This window comes from Cynoglossus semilaevis, chromosome 8 (genome assembly GCF_000523025.1).
Source record: "Cynoglossus semilaevis isolate Cse_v1.0 chromosome 8, Cse_v1.0, whole genome shotgun sequence".
NCBI classification, from domain to species: domain Eukaryota; kingdom Metazoa; phylum Chordata; class Actinopteri; order Pleuronectiformes; family Cynoglossidae; genus Cynoglossus; species Cynoglossus semilaevis.
Genome location: NC_024314.1, coordinates 27,764,116 through 27,786,168, shown reverse-complemented (window position 1 = coordinate 27,786,168; position 22,053 = coordinate 27,764,116). Strand labels below are relative to the sequence as shown.

Below are 22,053 nucleotides of genomic sequence, written 5' to 3'. Positions count from 1 at the left end.
AAACTTAACATAGGTTATATATGCATTAAATGGTGGGGTACATGTAGGCACTATATGATTCTGTGTTTTACAATATATGGTCAGTACTAAACACTGTAGAATTATATTCATATATACATTTTTATTTTAATTGCTCATGACCTTTGCGATCTACTGGTGGATGTCGAGCCACTTATTGGGCACCACTTTTCTAGACTGTTTACACGTACACACACATATATGTAAATATATATATATGTGTGTGTATATATATATGCGTATATATATAAATATATGTATAGCTGAAATATATTTAAATATTTAATGAAATATTGTATTTTTTACACTGCACTTACACTATGGGCAGTGAAAAGAGCATCACATGTAGGATGAGTGGGGTCGGGGGGGTCGGGGAGGTGATATGTCACCATGGTTCATCAGGGAGGGAGGATTTTCTCTTTGAACTTTGAAAATATGGTCATGCCATAGTTCTTTTTCTTTCTTCTTTTAACCCAGGAGACACACTGAGCACAAAAGCAGACCTCAGTGAGTCGGGGTTGTTTGGTGCAGTTCAGAGGTCTGACACCAGAGCAGCCTGGAAATCCTCCTCACTGCTACAGCGGGCAGAAATCTGGTGTTCTATTTAGACCGGGCGGTCTGGGTGGCCGTCCTGGGTCGACACAGAGGGGGTTATGTGTTCATTTATTTCAAGGAAAAACACTGTGACCCGAGGGTCGTGTTGACAAACTGTTCAGCCTATCACGACAGTCTGATCATTATATACGTGTTTGAATATAAATAGAGACATTTCCAGTTTAGCAGGGCACAGATGTTGCTTCACCTTCGGTCCCAGATGTTTATTCACTCAACACATTCGTGTGCAGCGTTGATACTCCGTGCTACTGCGCCAGAGTCTTTAATGCGGTGCAGAGATGAGTTCTGTCGTGCAGTGTCAGTTGGAGGTGATCCGAAAGCATTTGCAGCCCGAAGCCACCGCCCCTGGAACCAGAACCACAACCATTTGGTGTTCCAGATCTAGGCCAGGGAACCACAGCTTGTTGCCGGGGTTGCAGAGAGAGCACAGCAAAACAGAATATGGAGTTCTTCGTGTTTCGTTAGATACAATGGTTCACTGGCTGTTTGGAAAAATACTCTATACTGTTTGTTTGGTTTTTTTTTTTTTTTTACAAATATGTTTGAAGCTCATTCTGTTTTCTGCTTCATTTAAAAACAAAAACAAAAAACTTAACAGCTTTGTTTTTAGAGGCCAAGGATGGAACCATGACAGAAGCACCAGTGTTGTGTGTTTGTTTTGGGGGGGGGTATTTTGATTAAAAAAATTTTTTTTTCCAGTTTTATTTATTATATGACTTTCTGAAACAGGTCAATCAGACCATGTCTCAATCCTTTTACCTCTGGAAAACTAACGGACCACATCCTCCACGGCGTGTGTTACTCGTGTACTGTATTTTTCTGAGACGTCTGTCCTAATGTACGTATCAAACCATCTATTATTTTTCCTCTGTGTCTAAGGTACGTTTCCCTCTGTCAACAGACAGCCGGTTCAGACAAAGCACCATTGTGCGTGAAGCTTTTGCTGATGTGCAGCGTGTACCGTTTGACATTTGTGGCCTTCCTGCAGAATTCTGCCCCGATTATCCTTATCATTGAGAGACAGGCTGATGGAGGACGATAAGGCTCTTACTTTAGCTTCTGAGTCAGACGCAGGGTCGTCGGGAGGACAAATGTTCCCCGCGACTCAAACATCCCTGTGGAGCCTATTAGAAGGTCAGAGATTCTGTAAAATAAATGGATCTGGACACAGAGGGGCCGTAACGTATTGTCTTGGGTTTGAATGGGACTCTTTGAGGAATTACGGTGAAAATGTCCTTGGGGTTGTGGAGTATTGTGCAATGGCCTTATTGTACTCGCGGTGTATGTGTGGACTGGCAGGTTTGAAGTGCAGTCTCTGTGGACGTTTAAGCCGAAGGGTTTGTTACGAAATGAACTCCAGTCTGACTTTGTCTCTGCTCCCTGGATGTGTTTACTCTCAATTAATCCTCGTTTGGTCGTCACCAACTTGAGAAATTCCACAAACTATATATAATTGTACCCTGACAGTCCAGTGTTAGTGGATTTAATACTCTGTAGAACTGGGAAGGACAATCAGTGGTCAGGTTTGTACACTACAGTACTTGTTTACTACTGCAAACCTGAACTGCGCAACCATCAGCTGACAGATGCTAAAAGCTGTCCATATTATCAAGGGGTTTGGAGTCGACTCCTGACTCTGATGGTAATGTACGAAAAAACAAGTCAAAATCGATAAATGTTACGTCTATATACTGCTGTCTGTGTGTATTATTGGATATTTGGCCTAATCTACAGAAACAGAATGTAGGACCTGGCCTTGAGAATGACTTGGGTGAAGACTGATGACTTTTGCCTGGAACATCCGTCTCTATCCTGGACATTTAACTTTTCAATTCTTAATTAGCCTCATGATTCCTCGTGGACCTATTGTCCCCTCGCTGCCTAATCTAAAACCCCCTTATCCCCTCCGTCAGCGCCTGTTACCAGCCTTTACGGCCGCTCTGATAATCTGTTGAAAGGTTACATTAGCATATTGCCCGAGAAGCGGTGTCTGTAGGACTGGAGCGTTGTGCATCATAAAGCACGAATGTCCCACTGCAGAGTAATGAGACATTTGCCCTCTTAATGAAAAGTGTCCGTTTGCAGAAACTAAAAAAGGATTTATGGGTGTTGACCCTCAGTAACGGTCTGTTACTGAAGGGCACGACCTGCGTAAACCGGGGTCTGGTGAGGAGGTGATAGCAGTTAGCACAGGCTAACTCTTTAGCACATTTGTTAATGAATTTCAATGGGCAGAAAAACTAAATCCAATAATTCCATCAATGTATAGTTGCTCTGATACACAGTCGATTTGGAGTGAGTGAAAACAACGTAAATTAAAACATGCTGAGATTTGTCCTTCTGGTAAATTAATTAGTTAATTAAATACATTTTGAACTTTATTGATCCCTCTGGGAATCAAACCCAGGACTTTCTGCACTCTGTGAGGCAGGTGTGCTAACTGCTATGATGTGGAACCGACAACCAGCAATATACAGATTTTTTTTTTATTGCCATAAGGAATTCTGTATTATCGGGATTAATCACGCTTAATTGTGCATGATTATTATAACGATTAATCATGATTAATCAAGATGAATTCACAGCTACACTGGGATTAATGAGATAAAACGTTGTAATCATTAGATGCTGATGTTTGACATTTCATTTTGATCATTAATGATTGTACAAAAACAGGGTGAATGGTCTATTATTTGTTACTATTAGTCTGTTTATTATTATTAATAATGATTATTATTCATTAATAATTGTTCCTGTGTCGTGATCCTGATTGTAATACAACATCTAACGTCTCTTAGTTTCACGTCGTTGTTGGCACTGGATAAACATCAGTTTGTGGCTCATACCCTGGTGTGATGTTATATCTGTATATAAACTGTAACCACGGTCCGTCCGTGCTGCCATCTCACATGGAACAGGAAACCTCCTTGGTTTGGTGGTTGTATTAATAAGATCCTGCAGTGCCATTCAGAGGAATGACAGGGGGACTAGACTTTCAAGCTAAGCTGCTCATTAGCCTGAGGGTACTGCGTGAACCGTCGTGTGTGTTCATGAGTATTTGAAGTTTCACATTAGCGTGAGGCTCGCTGGGCTCCGGGGCCTGACTTTGCTGTGTCTAGTATAAATAGCAGAGCCTTTGGTGTCTCGCCACGGTGGTCGAGTGGAACAGCTGTAGTCGCTCTGCCGCCACCAGATCACCGTACAGGCGTCCTGCCAGTGTCCTGACAGTGCCGTTCGACTTCAGCTACACTTGTGGTCTGTTTAATTACCTGGCTGTAATTCACACCGCGGCCTGCGGCACTGTATATATGCAGTACGCTGGGGGGTAAAAAAAATATCGATAACTCAGAGATATTGCTATATTTCATTCCATGAAACTGTATTGATATTCTACAGCACTCAACAATCAAAATTCAAATATTCATGGAGTTGGTTCATTTTATTTTGCATTTATTTCTTCTCCAGTGACAACATCACAGATCCCTCTGTTCCAATGTTAGTCACCTGATGTTAAGATGGAACAGCCTATTGTATCGCAATATATCGTAATATATCGTACTGTCTCCCCTGTGTTGGGGGTATGTATCATGATGTGCAAAAGTTTTAGGCAAGCGCATACATTTACAATGTCGCCATTTTTTTTTGTTTCCAACTTTTCTTTTTCAGTTATTCGAAATAGAGAAAGTTCCGACCGAATTAAGTGTTAAAACTCCACATAAAGCCTGTGATGTCATTGGTGCATTGGTGCGTGAAAACAAACCTAACACATTTCCTGTGTGTAAGTGGTTTAAAGGTCGCCTCCAGGTGCATGATGGGTCAGTTGGCCAGTTTCCCAGACAGGTTTTGTAAAGGAAGGATTAGACTGTGTTAATTGGATAGATGGTCCAAAAAGATTAGGTTCCCCAGGGATCGCTGCTCGAACTCAACGACTTCAGATCGTCGATGTGCGATGGAGTCTGTGTGGTTAAAAATAGGGTGAAGACACAGTGGTGGTGACGGGATGTCACGGCTGTGATGATGACAGACCTGAGCTCAGGTGAAAGATCAATCTGTCGAATACTGGTTGTAGTGGAACGTTCAGTCAGTGCTGTGATGGCCGTATGTAGACAGGATGTTGTCTGAATGGATTCAAGTCCATGACTGATGCACATGATCAAATTCTTCCTGTGCTTTTACACAAACATCTGTCGTTGGAACGCAAAACCGTGTCGTTAGAAAGTCCTTCTTCAGAAGAAACGTCTTGAGGAACCTGTTCTGTGTCTGTGTGTTCTGTTACATTGTGGATGACAATAAAAACTGACTTTTAACAACAGTGGTTCAGTTTATTTCAGTCAGTCTTATATTTATATATATATATGAATATAATTATCTTTTATACTTTCTACCAACATTACGAGGGTTTGGAAACACCCATCTGAATTTACCACAATTGTTTGCTTCTTTGCTCCAAATGACTGGTTGACTAATGAATTACAACTGCCAGATGAGTCATCTGTAAAAACAATTGTTAGCAGCAGCCTTAATTACACAAAGTGCCCGAATGACAAATTGTTACAGGAGACAAATCTGGGACATAAGACTGTCTTGGAGATGTTGGATCTTTTAGAGAGGATGGTTCTCTGAAGTCTAAACAAAACCTTTAAACTGTTTAGAGGTTGTAAAAAAACATTGCACTTTGGGAACTCAAACAACCCATTGTCTGATGAATCTTTTTTGTCCACGTCTTTCTGCAGGTCCATTAAGCCGGACTTTGTCCTGGTCCGTCAGCACGCCTACAGCATGGTCCCAGGTGAGGACTTCAGGAACCTCGTGATCGGTCTGCACTTTGGTGGAGTCCCAAGTATCAACTCTCTCTTCTCCATCTACAACTTCTGCAGCAAACCTTGGGTGGTAAGCGCTTTTTAATGATGCACTTAACCCACACGGGGTGACTGGAGTCTCTTCCTCTGCAGCTGCCTGCGGCTGATTTATTCGGGCCGTTAAAGGGAGCGATAACACCTGTCTGTGGAGCGGCGGCGGTGCTCCAACATCAACGCACGTTATTACTCACTCTTCAGTCGGAATCGCAACACGCTCCAGACTGGAATGAAAAGTGCTTGGCTCTGCATGTGGTCGGAAATGACAGACTGACGATGAATTTATGATCAAAGGCTCATCTCACTGATGTCACGGCGAACCTTAACTGCAGCACCCCGCTTTTGTGGCTACCTTTTTTTGCAGCCTGGAACCAAATAATCCAGGACTGCCGGATGCTGGACCCCAACCCAGTGGTTGAGAACCACCCTTGTCAATTCTTTTATTGCAGTTTTTTTTACTTTTTCTTTGCAGCCTGGAACCAAATAATCCAGGACTGCCGGATGCTGGTCCCCAACCCAGTGGTTGAGAACCACCCTTGTCAATTATTTTATTGCAGTTTTTTTTCTTTTTTAATGATTTGTTTTGATTCAATTGAATCAGATTTTAATTCTCTACAAAAAACTTTTTTTTTTTGAGAAAAATACACAGGAACAGTTTCTGCAAATGAATCCTTAAAGCTCTCACACTAGCACATACACAGGTGCACTGTGTGTAGATACTTAAAAAGAGAAACCTTCCCAGTTGTGTTAACTTCATGTTAATGTCACATTCACTGTCGTGTAGATTAATTTAACCCTGCGGTTACCAAACTCCAGAAAGAGACTACATGTAGTTGCAGTGACAGCAGTGTTTTTCTGCTGTGAATGTTACTGTATGTGAGTACGAGAGTGAACTGCTGTGAATGTTACTGTATGTGAGTATGAGAGTCTATTTTAAAAACAGCCATTTTTGAAAAAAAAAAAATTCCTAACTTATTATTATTTGAATAATAATAATATGTATCTGGACAGTCGAGCAGCGATGCGTTCTAAAAACCAACAAGCCGACCCATAAGTCATTCATCTAGTGTTGCTTGATTTCTGATAAGAACATAAAAAAATACTGATATAGTGTTTTTGTTCCCAAACCATCTAGGACCAAAATCACTGGACCTCACACACTATGGCCTTAAGTGTTTTTCTTGTCTATATTTAGAGCTCCTTGGCCAGACTCTTTGTAACTGCGAAAGAGGGAACATTTTTATAAGCATTTAAAAGGGCCAGAGGAATAATGTCACCCCAGTCCCAGATGTGTTGGCTCGCTCACCGTTTCCTGGTTCTGCACAGGTGTACGTGCTGAAGGTTTTGTCTCCGGTCGTCCACTGCACACGTGACGACTGACACGGTTCTTTCTACTTGCAGTTCTCTCAGATGATCAAACTCTACCACTCCCTGGGTCCTGAGAAATTCCCCCTGAATGAACAGACCTTCTACCCCAACCACACACAGATGGTGAGTAACTCAGACTTTTTTTTTTCTACCCAGCACTACAAAGTACAAGACGTGGCATTAAAAAAACAAAACAGAAAAAAAACCCAGCACACACTCCCAGAAGGCCTTTTTAATTTAATCTTTATTATAAAAATATAAAACACAGAAATTAAGTCAAACATTTCTAGAACTCCTACCAGGAACCCCCCCACCCACACCCACTACTACCCTCACACACACTGTACACAGCTTCCATGATGGGTTTTTTTTTTTTAAGGATCAAGTTTGACCGAGTCTTTCTGTGTTAAGCAGACAGTGTATTTACAAAAACACAAAACAAAAACACTGACACAGAATTACCACAGTGGGAGGGACAGCCTTTGTATCAAAGCCAGTAACTGTGTTCAATAAGGCTATGACGCATTGCTAATAAACGCCGTGACAAACTCCATCCTGCTGTCGGAGCCTGATGGAGTTGATCGTGACTCTGGACCAGAACTCTTGGTCACGTCTTCTGCCCTTGTTGAATTTTTATTTTATTTTAATAGAAGCAGAAATACTTTCTCCCACATGAAGTTATTTTCATTCACTGATCGTCAACTTTTATGATTCCCAACCACTGTGCTGTGGCACATTTGTGGGCCATGAGGGATCATCAGGTGGACCATGGATAATTATCCAATTTCACCTAATTGGTCTGAAAACTATTATTTATTTACTGCAAATAATTTGTTTTTGTTTGTCTATGCGACACTAGGGTGTAGCAGATGGCCATAAAAACAAAACAAAAGAGACTTAGAGCTGTTGAAGATCTTTGTGTGTATTTTTCTTCAATTTCTGCTGGTAAATCAGTGTTGTGTTCAACTAAAAAGGCGCAGGTTTCAGTCAGAAAATTGTGAGTAAATTCAAACTAGAAGATTGTCATACTCAAATACAAATTCTCTCTAACCACTCCCCCCACCGAATACGTCAGAGAGTTGTACGTGGTTGGAACATTTGTGCCGGCATGGAATGAATATGAGTGTTGACATCGCCGTGGAACAGAACAGTATTGGTTTGGAGTGTTAGAACCGTTGATTTGTGTGATAAATGTGCTGCTTCTCACCGTGAGGCAGATCTGTGTCTGGTAATGGAATGGACTGAAGGTACTGCACAGGACAAGAAAAACATACGTGATCATTCCCACGTGTACAAACAAGGGAGCGTGACATATTATCATTATTTTCATATATATATATATATGTATATATATAATGATGTCCATTTCAAATAGTTAAATAAAAAAATTGAATATAGACTTACAAAATAAATCTTTTTTTTTTTTTACCCGAAACCTCTGTTCTTACTGTACTCGGTGGAGTGTTACCACCAGTCGACTATAATCAAGCATAAAAAGTACCGTGATATATAATTTGCAGATGCTGGTTCTTCATTCAGGACGGGCCTTGATCGCAGCCACTACTGGCCTGTCTTTTTTTTTTTGCAGAAATACCACTAATGCATTCACCATAAATAAATGTAATACAGAGGTTTCTTTAGCTTATGTTATATACAGCAAAAAAAAAAAAAAATATCGCCACCTCCGAGGGAAATTAGCTCCTCCCTGTGGTGCCGCTGTAACGCATGACGTTTACTGTGCACTGTTGCAGATTCTTGTCAGTGGTCGGAGAGCAAAATTGCCGTGTGGGATTCGCATAATCGGTCGAATCCACGACCGTCCGTGGGACAGACAGATTACAGAAAAACTGAACACAATCATTATAGAGGATTAAGTCATTTTGAAGCTAAACATTTCTGGTGTCATTTCTGCCGGGGATCATGAGATGCTAATTACATCCAATTATTATTACACCATAGCTAATAGCTTTATGGCCAATTTCTGATGCGTTTCCTTTGGTCGTCCCGAAGCAGTGACAACAATAATTTTATAATGAGTTTATCCATCCTGCATAAGGCAATGAAATCAAATGAAAGATATTTAAAGGCTAAATAGTACTCTGCACGCTGTTCTTATCTATGAAGAGTGGACTGGAACCACTGAAGCGTTTTAATTGGGCCTCTGCAGAACCACAGAGGTATTGATTTCTATAAGGTGTTCCACTAAACAGGCATAGAAATAGATTCAATCTTTTATCGTTTACGCTTCTTCAGGAGGAGCAGTCCTCCAGACCAGCCAGCTTTAAGAGTCCCGAAATACTCTGCGAGGTGATCAGGGGGAGGGACGGAGTTAGGGACGCAACAGTGGGTTTCAGGCAAGGCAGTGTCCATACTCAGGGGTCGGTGGCGTTTATGATGGTTTTGTCGCGGGCGGTCATGCCTCGGTACCAGCTGCAGTAGCCCTCCTTCTGTTGGATGCAGGCGTAGTGCCTGGACTGGTAGCCGGAGTTGCCGAAGTGCGACAGCATGTCCGTCCATAGGCACTCGTTCTTGGATGTCACAAAGCAGGGCAGGTAGCGGCAGGCTTTAATCTGTGGAGGGAGCGAAGACGAGGTGTCCATTAGTAAAGTATTGTATCTGTTATCTCAGTCAGTAGGTCATTTTTTTCCCAGTTGCTTTCTTTTGTGACCAGTAATGTTTCGGTTAAATAATATCATCATTCAGAGCACAACCATTCAAACTTCTAAGATACAAAACTCTGACATTAGTAAAAGATACGTATGGTTTTGCTTCTTTTTGAGAAAATTCGGAGTCATTTCTGTGGGACGTAAATGCAGCGACAGTCACTGACAAAAAGATGAATTATGTTGGTAGATTTGGTTAAAAACGTACTCGGTTTTAATGCACTGGAATTCAGTCAAAAATGATCGAATCATTTAAAAAAAATAAAAAAGTCAATTGAAATGTGTGTGTCACAGCAGAGAGCACAGATGAAGACGCTTCCTGGAGCTGTTTTGTTTTATAGGCTGATGATGTAATTTGACTTTCACTGAGGTTCTTCGGTGCATTAAGTTGCCAGGTGTTCACACAAAGTGCAGCTCCACAGATGAATACGCTGCGTGAAGTCAAATAAGAAATGGGAGGAAAAAAGAAAAAAAGCTTTGAAATCCTCAGCTGCTAAAGTGACAGTGAATTTGAACGTAGCAGCGGCGGCGGCGATGATTGAAGAGCTGGGGGTTACTGTTGGCCTCGAGTATGTTTTTGTTATTGAAACCTGGATAATCTGTCCTCCGTGGTTCAGAGATGCTCCACAAAACTTCCTCGTTGGAGTTTTTAATGATCTGTGGAGAATAATTTTCTAAGCCGGTGTAACATTCTTCCTGCTTTCCAGTGCAGTAAATTACTCTGTGTGGAGGAATGCACTGAGGGCAAACTGCTGGGAGCATTTTCAATATGTGATAAAGTTTATGCCCCTCTGCTCTTACGCGCTCCCACGCTGACGTCCCAGCTGATTAATGGCCTCCTGTGGACGCTCGTGGTCACTGCACCGTACACACTGAACAAACTGGGAACAAACAGGTTCTCTCTGCTAATCCTCTTAGACCAATAGGAACCAATGGCGTTAGCAGATGTCTAAGGCGCCGCGGTACAGTAGTGGGACGTTGACTAGGCGGCTCGGCAGCTGCACAGTGACAGACTCCGGGATTGAGTCATACAACATTTGGAATGAGGACTTGAACTGACTCCAGAGCAGTTACTTAATAACTGCCTCTGCTGCTCAGAAATCAACTGACCAGAGATCAGAATCGGTCCTGACCACTGACTTTACAGCTTTTTCTTTTTAATTTAAATTATATTTTTCGTCATGGACAACGGTTTTCTGTTTGAACTCACCCTGCAGTTGCAGCCCAGCTGGTACCGATGGTTGATGCCTTTCTTCTGAGCCAAAGAGAGTCGATCCCACTGCTCGTTGAAGTTGCACAGTCCGGTGTAAACCTTGCCGTTGTACACTCGCCCTGACAAGACACAGAGGGAAAATAGAATCTGTTAGCCTTTTAAACATGAGGTGGTCAAAGAGGGGGGCGGGGCTCCTTCGTTTCTTTTTTTTTTCCATTTGTGCCACAGTTGGAAACATTCACTAGGGGGCGCTGCAGACAGTAGCAATGTCTGACTACCCAGCTAATTGCCAAAAGATTTTCCCCCATTTTTCCCTTTGTAAAGTTATTTGCTCCAGGACAGATGGTTTCACATTTTCAAAAATGTGTAAATCAGACTTAATAACAACAACTTTATTTCCGATTATTAAAAATGTTAACACGTGTCACACCATTTTAATGTTGTACTGTTTGTAACTCAGAAGTTCACAGAAGTGGCCCACTAGTTCTCTGGACACGGGCCAAGTTGTAACTCAGAAGTTCACAGAAGTGGCTTTCTGTCCAGTTCTCTGGACACGAGCCAAACGTCTCAGGAATGTGACAGCTCCCCAAACTGTTCTTCTTCGACCCCTGCGCCCGGGCCTTGCGCCCTCTGTGGGATTATGGGAGTCGCAGACCTATTACATGGTGTCGAGTGTGTGACATGCTCCTTAAATTCTAATCAGCAGCGGAGCCCTCGTGGTTTGATCAAAGGAGAACGGAGCGGCTCATTTCACGGACGCTGCCGTGTTTAAATTGTTCCCTCGCCCTTCTGATCCTGTGCAGGACTTATTTTAGACGCTCGGAGAGAAGCGAGAGATGGCGGTGATGTCACGCACTGCACGGTTGCATAAACACTGCTGAGGTTGCCTGGCAATGCCGGCTGGTTGTCGCTGAAGTCGTCACAGGTCGGGACTTAGCAACAGTCGTGTATGAACGACGAGAACAGCGGGGTCCAGAGTGAACGACACCTCTGTTGGAAATAGCAGCTCGTAAAAAAAGACTAGTGGTGGAAACTGTCAGCTACTTCCTGCTAACTGTTAATTACAAGTTGTGAGAGAAAGAGATTATGTTCTGTTTCCTCTTCAAACCCCGACTTTTAACTGACGCTACAGCAGCGAAAGGAAGCATATAAATAGTCAGTGTCACAGGAGAAGGGACAGAGTAGGTAAGGTCAGCGTCAACAAGTACTGCTTCTAGAAGAAATGGTTCTATAATATATACAGTACTTTGTAAAAGTACAATACTTTATGCATCATGTATTTGAGTAAATATAGAGGACAAGGAACTGGTGTCACTTTAAATCAGTATTTCGATTATATCTGGGGTCTGCTACAAAGTCCTTTACTGAGATCACTGGCTCACCTGTGATCAGGTACTGGTACTTGTTGATGTCGAACTTCACGCCACAGGAACTCTCTGAGGCGCTGGTGTAAATGTGCTGCACGTGCTGCACTTTGTCGAAGCCTTTGTACATCTGGAGGACAGAACAAACAAACGTGGTGTTAAAAAGTGAAAGGAACTCCAAATATAACGCACTGCATATCACTCCACCTTCACCCTAAAGCAGGGGTCCTCAACCCGTGGCTCCTGAGCCTAATGCCGTTCTTTAACCTTTGTTAATGAACCAATTAAACTGCACAGGTCACACTGTAGATGGACTCGACTAAATCCTGGTAATGTTCTTCCTTCTAAGCGAGGTCATTCCTGTAACTGGACTAAACTGTGGGAAACTTTTTTTTCCCTCAAAATGTGTCCTGGACCAACAGAACGTTGTTTACTACAGTACAAGTCGTCAAACTGTGGAGGTTTTTGGGAAAAGGATTTGACGGAATTCTGGAAGAATTGTTGTTTATTGTGTTTAATGTGATTGGCCCACAGAACCAGACTCCTTACAGCGACAGTTGTGTGGTTCAACAGAGAGGTTTATCAGGTGTGGACAGTGAAACGTACACCACTGCGATGTTTACACCTAAAGTGTGGAGCTTGGTTAAGCTGTAGTGTCTGGAGGCCCGTTAATCCGGCAGCCTGGCTACTGTGTGAGCAGCCGGCCCGCGTCCACATCTGTCAGGAATATGCGGCGTTATGTAAGAATACAGAGGAAGTGAAGAATGGAATTCCTTCAGTCTTCAGTACCAGGAACTGCTGCTCAGCTGTCACGCAGCAGCTACGAGTGCAGTCTGTTTACTGGTCTGTGCAGCAGGTCGACGCTGAGCTGGAATTTGTTTCTGTTCTTTTGACAATGCGAGAAGTAATAAAAACCAAATAAATAAAATCATGTGAAATAAAAGAAACGACAACAACGATACATTTGGAGAGTGATTTAAAACAACCAGCTGGTTTCAATGATTTGAAACTGTGGAACCTTTTTTTTTTTTTACTTTTGACATTCATTTTTACATTTTTTTCTCTGAAACTGTGTTGGGGAAAATTCTCTTACCTTCATTTGCTTGACTGTGTACCGCATGGTTCCAAAAGGTCCATCCCGCAGGAGTTTCTTTCCCACCACTTTAGCCCGGATCACTAAGAACAGAGGGGATACCAATCAACCAATCAGGAGCGATCAAACTTTTTTTTTAACAAACAAGAGCTTGACCAGTAGGAGGCGTTAGTAAATTCTTATTGCAAAATCCCCAAGTATTACATATGAATATATAATATAAATATATATATATACACATACATTGTACATATATATAAATATTTGTCCAGAGATTTTTTTTTGAAGAGTTCAATGTGTGCGTCACTTCTGTTCACACTGGTGTCTCTACCGCGACTAGACTTTAAAAAGATCTTATCCTGGTGCAGGACCCCCATGCTTCCCCCCTAGTGTTGGGAGCAGGGAGCTCCTTGTGATGGTCTGGAGTGGGAAGTGAAACAACAGTGATAACACGGGCATGTGAACAGAGTGGGACCAGACCTGTGGGCTCTGTATTTGGGCGACAAACATTCTGTGAAGTTCACCTGCTACCCACAGCAAACGAGCCACAGACACAACTAACACGGCCGTGTTTGTTATCTTCCCCTGGTGGAATTTCCTTCCCTACATACTTGAAGAAGCTCACATTCCTCGGGAAAGCGGGAAAATGGGAAGCTTCACATTCTTGTATTTTTTTTAAAAAAATGGGAGAAAGAAACAAAGCATGTGGCAGGAAATGGATAAGAAAAGGAAACTTGGGCAGGAAGAGGAGTCGACACACCTCAATAGAGTTGACACATTTATTTTTGGACATGACTGACTTGATATTCTAACTATAACTCGTATGTTTATTTTTAGACGGTTAATCATATGGATGGAAGAGCTAAATAAACACCTGAGAACGTGTCGACATAAACAGCCCTGGACTCAAATATATCTTATCACTTTATAAACATAGATGTTTGTTTTGATTTTTTTTTTTTATCCTATACGACCGTGACTGTTGCTATGCCTTTTAGCACTGGAGTCTGAACAAACGCGCTAACATGCTATCACTGTACCATATATAGAAGAATGACAAAGTTGATTTTGTGGTAGGGGGCTAGAGTGGTGCAATCATTGTTCAGTTCCATTTAGTAACCCTAGGTTGTGCCAAATCACTATTTGCACAACCAATGTTGGCTTTAGTCGAAGTCGTGATCCCGTTTTAGACTTGGACGTTCAGAGCGCCGTGCCCAGTCTTTCAGTCTTCCAACAACCTTTCATTACATCTTTTTGCAGAACATCCGATCCATTAATTCATTGTCTATTTTTATAAAAGCCACGGAGAGCTATCACCTAGGTATCGACCTTTGCCAAACGAACGTACATGCCGTTTGACAGACATTCACTTCTGAAATTACAGAGGAAACTAGCCACAATTACATAGGAATGTGTGGCTACAGAAGGATACTTTTACGTCAGTTAAATACACTCGCCTTGTTTTTGTAACGCTCACCTCAAAACCTGGATTCTTACTTTGCTCCGACCTCGAAACCCACCCCGGGGAGAGGGAAAATGTTCATGTTTCAAAGGCAACAGTTGAGCTGATTCAACTGAAGTGCGCTCAGATAGGACCCCTCTTGTTGACTAATTGGTCAGTTATGGTGCCATCACCCACAGGAATGTTTAAAGGGCCTCAGCTGCTCCAGAGACAGAGGATTTGTGTCATTCCCTACTAGTGACCCATTGACCTCCTCACCATTCAGCAGTTATATTTACATTCACCCTCTGGCAGCCGGCTCATGTCAAAACATCCACGTTACAAGTGTTTATTTGACCTAGTTTAATAATGTCACCCTGGTTCCACCCTGGAACTACTTCCTGTAGAGCTGACTTCCTGCGAGGCTGATGAGATTATTTCTCTAGATAATGTTCTGCAGATTAGATCTTATGTAATTCGATTGATGGATTCATTCATTTACATTTTCATTCATATGAATATCCTCCACTGCACAAGTCCTGTTCAGGGTCGTGGGGTCAGCGGTAACCAGGCCAGGATGGCTAGCACAGCAGCTCACCAGTAACCATCCACATTCATATTCACACCTAAGTTCAATTCATAGTGAACATAACTCCGCATGTCCACACATGTGGCTATGCTAAACGTAAGTTTAAAGAGAATCGTTTTTTTGTTTCCCCACAGTGTGTGCAAATAACAGCAGGTGTTTCGGGTGCAACAACACGTGAATAGACAGTGGAATTACTGGATGTACGATTCACGAATTTGTTTTTTTCTCTCTTAAAATTAACAAATGGCTGCAATGGACAGATAGATAGATCTACCACAGGGTGTCGCTGCAGTTAAAGTTTGGGAAACTTGGTTTGGATGGCTAAAATATATATAATACCAAGTAGGAGTTTTTCAAACTCTTTAAAATTAGAGGTCTGTGCAGAGTGTAGAAGCGCTGACAAACATTTTCAAGAGTGGGAGTTTTTACTGATGAGAACAATAAACAGGTTTGTTTTCTCAGAGCAACGGGAGAAAACAAAGGAATTTGTTTTTTTTTTGGTATGTGTTCAGTGCCTCCCGCCTGAGGCAAGGTATTACTTATTTACAAAGGCAAAGTCTTCGGGTTGGAATTTGATTCACTTGAGAATTTATTGCAACCCACGTACAGTGTGACAAACTGCAGGCTTGAAAGGAGGAATTTAATTCACTTTTTGTGTTTGCATGTGAGGCAAGGAAAGGAAAGGGAGGCGCGGGTGACAGTGGTTTTTAGTATGCAGTCAGAGGTCCAAGTTTGAGGAGGTGTGGGAGGAAGAGGAATTCTCAGGACGACACGCTACTGCGCTCAAAAATAAACAGTGAAACTGAATCGCCGCCACAGAGCAGAGGCCTGTGTTCAAGTGAAGTGACGTGATGTCCGCTCTGAGAGCCGGTGAAATGCAAAGACGTCGTCACAGAAACCATGGCGACCCCTTGGCACTGCAACTGTTGTTTTGCATTTTCTAAAAGCACCAGGTCTGGCACTGCAACTGTTGTTTTGCATTTCCTAAAAGCACCATGTGTGACATGACAGTGGTGCAGCAGACTAATGTGTTGCAGCGAGAAAGTGCCACCGGTGCTGAAAAAGTACAAATATATTCCATAATGTCAGTTTCACAAATTCCGCCCTCAAGGTTTCCTGACTGGTGCTCGCCTCCCCAACTGACCAAAACCAGAAGAAATATTTAGTTCACTCAGCATATCTGCTCTCTCTGATGGGAAAATGTTATCCTTTTCCCAGTTTTGCAACAAGACGACACATTTCACATGATGTTTCAGTTGGAATAAGGCATGGGAATCCTAAACCAACTAGTCATTTAAATTCACGTGTCATGCTGGCTGACCTCAAAACACCAGTTGTCAAAGCTCAAATTGGTGCCTTTTCGTAGCCTTTGACCAACGTACGTAAAATAAATTCCTCCACAACAAAATTTTCTCAGCAAATTAGCAAGTCTCCACAAATACAACGGTGCAGAGTCACATCCATAACCTGAAGCTCTTTCCTGCCTAAACTTAAGTTTGACATTTGATTTAAAAAATCTTCAATTAAAAAAAAAACTTGATCAAAGACAAGACAGTAGATTACATATTTACACAGTGGACCTCACAGCAGGGGCCTGGTCCTGATAGGTAGACTGGATATTGGATATTCCCGGCTGAGAGGACAAACATTCCAAGCTTACACGGAATCCAAAACCTTTGACGTCTCATCATATTTAAACTCACTTTGGGGGAAACCACGGATAGCTTACGTAATCTTGCATCATACATCTCACAACAGGCAACCTGGCTTCATCCAGATCATCATCTGTCACCTGTTGACTCGTTGAAAAGGGGGCCAAGAGCGTTTGATTCGATTACCTTCAAGTACTCAGTCCAATTAAGAGAAGAAGAAGAAAAAGAAAGAAAAAAAAAAAAACATTGGAACCAGGAGGGTTAAAAACCCTGGAGGCAGCAATCAGACATGATTTGGGTTTTCTTTTCTCCATTTCCCAATCTGCACCAAGAACCAACACATATTAGACTAATCCTCATTCACAGTACAGGCCTGTGTTGGTTTGCTCTGTTCACCACCGTAACACAGCAATATTAAATCTCAGGGTCAAAGGTTACTGCTGGGCCTCTAATCTCGCCTTCAGAGAGCTTTTGGAAAAACAAGCGCTCCTTACTTCCCCTGAATGGACTTCTCTTAAGCAGATGCCTAATAGTAGCCAAGTAGGTCTCTATACAACAGCAGCCAGGTCACCTAGTGGTCGGCAGCAGTGTGGCCCAGAGAGGACACCTCAGAGAACGTCCCTTCCTGTGGTTTCTTAAACACAGGTCACAGATGTGAATTTCTATGCATGAGAACATGTTGCCAATGGGACGCAGCGTTTAAACTACAGCTGGTCCTCATGTTGGAAACCAAAAAGGTGCAGCACTGGTGCGTTACAAACAACCACCAACATAAAAAAAGGGGAAGTCCAGATTGAAGAATATTTCCACAGTTTTGATGCTTTTTCAGCATTTGATTAAATTCTTGCATTTATTGCAACCAGCGACGAGTCTGGTCGTGATTATGGGCCAAGAAAACAAGAGAAACACTTTGAACTTGACTACAGCTCTGTAACTGGGAAGATTACGACCTGTTGCGTTTGAAGTCGACGGCGACAATTACAGGGTTTCTCCCTAAGAAGATTATCTTCTTAAACCCGTACTTTCGTTCGCTCCGTGTGCCTCAGACGTTTGCTTGATAGTCTAACAAATTAAAGCCAAAACAAGTGCAACCCATGAGGGTAAATTAAAAAAGGTTTGTTATAAAAGATGTTATAATTAAGTCATCAAATGTCTGATTTTAATGACAACAACATTGTTAGCCTCACAGCACTTTAGTAATATGCGGTTTTCGGGGGAAAAAAGCTACTGTAACAGTAAGTTTGAATCGGCAGAGTTGGGCAGATTATCCTTGTTTCAGTCCTTAAGGGGGAAGAGAAAGACATCTGGTAAGGTTAGATGATTTTTGGTACAAACATTATTTAAGACTAAAGTTGTTATTGTTTGTGGTCTGCAACAGAAGAGTTTCTGTAGTCGTACCACAAACCTGGAGAGAACACCTCAAGCTAGGCTAGGACTTTGGAAATTGGATTCTTAAGAATTGCACAAGTGTTTGCACTTCTCCTTCATTCAGTCCACAGAGGTCACTTGGCTGAAGACTTGAACATCGTCTCAGTGGTCAGGGATTTCTAGGGGATTATACAGTTTGGGCTCTTTGGATTTTCAAATATCTGGGTTTAATTTCACCGTCTTCCTGTAATTGTAGTTCTAACCCTGCAGACCCGCTCCCCTGAAACTTGACAAAGGATTTATTGTCATCGCCGGGATGTTAAACTGAGAGTGACTCGATAAACAGGAAAAGTCAAGATGTGCCCTCTGGCCTCCCAAAAATCACACTTGACAATGGATTTGGAAAATAAGGGGCGGTAAATTTGTTTAACTTTCAAAGATGTAACATGTAACACATGTAACACGAAATGTGTTCATATTAATAAAACTATCAGCCTCTACTGGTGAACAGAAAAAGTGCAGTGTCCAAGTTTGTGTAGGGTGACCACTTCAGACCCCAGGACTGAACACCACATGACGTCGTAAACCCATTTGTAAAGCAGTCCTAAAAAAATACAAATTTGAACTTCTATCTTTGGCCTTTGTAAAGGAACACTCCAAAGACTTTTATTTTGAAAAGCATCATAACGTGTCAACAGGTGTTTGTAATTTGTGAAAAATATGGCACCTTTTCAGAATTCATCTTTTGCACTGATGACCAGTGGAATGCAAATAATGGGTTATTAATTTAATCCCTGTGGCCCAGAATCAACGGACCGACAGCCAGCTGGACCTGGGACCACAGTTTGATGAACAAGTCAAAGGGTTTTAAAGGGCAACACATTCATCTTTTTTTGGTCCAAATAACAGTCATTAGAACTCTCATGCACAGTTCTGCTGGCCCACACGGTTCCCTCTCCACACGGAGTCACTTGTGCACAATTCTGCCACAATCACGATGAAGCTAAAACAGTTCCTCCGCCAACAGGACAAAGTCGGTGATCCGTACGAGTAAATACCAGACTGTGGTCGTTTTCAACTGCTGACGTTTCTCACCACTTCTTTCTGTCTTTGGTTCGAGGCAGTTATGAAGAAGGATCTGTAGCCATTTAAAACACGAATACAAGCAAGGGTTTCTTTTTTCTTTACTATATCCCCGAGCGATGCCACCGTGCCAGAAGAGGATAAAAAAAATCTGTTGTGAAATCCCTCAATGATCTGTGAGACCTTGCCATTGCTCCACGTCCCTGCAACTCTTCACCACATTAAACTGGATTTGACGTTTTGATTATTTGGACTCACATCTGTCCGACAGCAAACCTGAGGCAGAATGTCATTCTTCAGCCACATCTTCCACAAACTGTTGTGACATTGGAGCAAATGTGTAAATTTCACTCCGGTCGCTCTAGTCTCCTGTTTACTGCAGGGAACACATGGGAAGTACTTCGTCTCCTGTTTACTGCAGGGAACACATGGACTCTGGAAGTACTTCATACAGTATAGTAGTATCCTTTTAACTTGTGATATTCTGAGATCACCTAGATACATTGTTTTACTGCATATGTGAAAAATATAAATAGTGTTCTAGCTCAGTCCTTGAAGCCCCGGGTGTCACGTCTGGACTTCTGCCTGTGTTATTTCACAACTCCAGCCATGATTCATGCCTGTCCACATGACAGTAAAAAAAAAAAAAAACACGCAACCGTGAATACCCTCCATCAGTAAAACGTACTACGCCAGAGTGTAAGGATAATTCACACAAAAGTGTTAATAAATAAATGTGGTCAGTGATCAAGGTTATTTTACATCGAGGTGAATCTGGACGTCGGTGTCAGATACTGCAACACTAGCATGTCTGTTCGACACGATAACAATAATATAAACGTGTCAGTTATCGTAAGAGAAGTGATCTGATTGGGGGAGGTCAGATCGCTGCTGCTCCGACAGCACCGCTGATCTCTGCGCAGGTGGTTCTCAGCCTCCGTAGCTGCGCGGCGGTAAACGCGGCTCGTCGCGGCCGCCGATCACTCACCTATCTCGGAGTTGCAGAAGGCGTCCTGCGGATGCCACGGGGCGCACGAACAGCCCTCCGTCAGCTGGTCAACGTGCAGGCTGCCGAAGACGAACAGCAGGCTGATGAGGTGCTGGTACACGGACTGCATTTTCCACCAAACTTTGACTCTCCTCTTTGCCTCAGCTAGAAAATAACTGCGTGGATTCGGTCCTGCTGCTGTGCTGCGTTCACGGCGCACCGACTGTTGTTGTTGTTGTTGTCGTGGTGTGTACAGTGTAATGTCCAAGTGTCTGCTGCAGCTCGGTCGTTTCTCTGCTCCCGGTCAGACGCACGGCCGTTCATATAGCACACTGGCCGACGTACACGCCCCTCTGCGCGCCCGCCGCTCTTGTGTGGGTCGGCCAATCAGAGGCTGGCGATGCCTCAGTAATCACAGACAGGATGAATGACTTACTGGAAGTTTTTCTTCTGCTTTTACTGACTGAATTCTCTGTTTTGTTTTTTTAAAAGTGCACATTTCAGGTTATATTTAGACTCCGAGTCTCGAACGTTTTCAGGCCAAAAGATCCTAAAGTACAGAGATGGAGCCAGAACCTCCCACTATATGTTATGTGTAGGTTCTAAGGATAATTGATTATAAGAGGCAAGTTTATTTATTTACTTTCCATGGTTTTTAATTTAGAACATCCTAGCTGCTCATTGTGTAACAGTTGTTCAAATGTTTGACTTTTTAAATGACAGAGTGTTTTTACTTGATTATTGTTGTTAGAGACTGAGCCTCTGGGACTGTGTCTCATCATCATACACATCAGGTTTTTTCACTGCACTACAGAACCTGGTCTGACCAAAGTGGTCCAGGTGTCCACGGGCCACGGACTCATCCACGTGCTGTACTCAGTCACCCCTTCTTGTGTCATCATTTCTGCCTAAATTTGCCTTTAAATGTTACACAGTTTTATGATACATTATCACATAAATATCTGTCAAAAATGTATACTTTACCTTTAATTTTCTGGATTCTTTTCTGGAGTATATTTTCAATGACATTTTCTTTTAAAGTATCGCCCATCCTCTGAGGTGTTACAGACCCCCCCCCCCCCCCCCGTTCAAGACCCCAGCTTTACATAATAATACACATTAATTCCAGATGCGGCTTAGCACAAACGTGACTGGTAATTCAGAGATACTGTAAGAAAATTGTCTGATTTCTAAACGTTTAACCTAAATTCTACCAAGGAACATCGGACGACTTTCTTCATTGGCATCAAAGTAGAACGATGTGCAGGCGTTACCAACAGTTTGGATGCCTTTGTAGACACTGTAGACCAGTAGGAGCAATATGTAAAAAATAGTAACCAGACCTGGAAACAGTTTATTAGTAAATAATTATAATCAAGGATTCTGATTGGAGTTGTTATGTTCTGTGATGGGGCGAGTTCTCCAGGTGGTAAACTCAAGGATTACTATGTTTCTTTTCCAACAGTACGTTAACACCAGTCACAAACACATAGAAATAATAGCATTTAATTGGACATTTGTCGCGGTGACTTTATATCTGCAGTTTACCTTCACCGACACTAGAAAAAAAAGAACGTACCATGTACAGACACCCGGCGTTCTGTGGTTCTACAGACAGCACCGTGGGTTCTATCTGTCTGTCAGATCAGCCAACTGGAGAGTCTTTTTTTTCCCATGCTGTGATCACAGACCTGAGAGGAGCTGCGTTATCGCTGCAGAGGCTTATCTGCTGCCTCTGACGA

The 22,053-nt window shown here is 42.4% G+C and overlaps 2 protein-coding genes across 2 annotated transcripts in view; one reads left to right on the top strand and one right to left on the bottom strand.

Moving 5' to 3' along the window:
* The window catches only part of syn3 (synapsin III), a 72,784-nt gene that overhangs the window by 21,438 nt on the left and 29,293 nt on the right, over positions 1-22,053 (top strand). The window contains exons 5-6 of the mRNA XM_008315961.3: positions 5,367-5,523; positions 6,891-6,980. Of these exons, the coding sequence (XP_008314183.1) occupies positions 5,367-5,523; positions 6,891-6,980 (247 nt within the window). The remainder of the gene's footprint in view (positions 1-5,366; positions 5,524-6,890; positions 6,981-22,053) is intronic.
* Positions 7,225-20,629, bottom strand: LOC103382975 (metalloproteinase inhibitor 3). Its single transcript, XM_008315960.3, has 5 exons — positions 20,312-20,629; positions 13,191-13,273; positions 12,116-12,227; positions 10,731-10,852; positions 7,225-9,427 (listed from the first exon to the last, which is right to left on the bottom strand). Exons 1-5 carry the CDS (start codon positions 20,439-20,441, stop codon positions 9,230-9,232), a joined length of 645 nt encoding a protein of 214 aa, XP_008314182.1. The 5' UTR covers positions 20,442-20,629; the 3' UTR covers positions 7,225-9,229.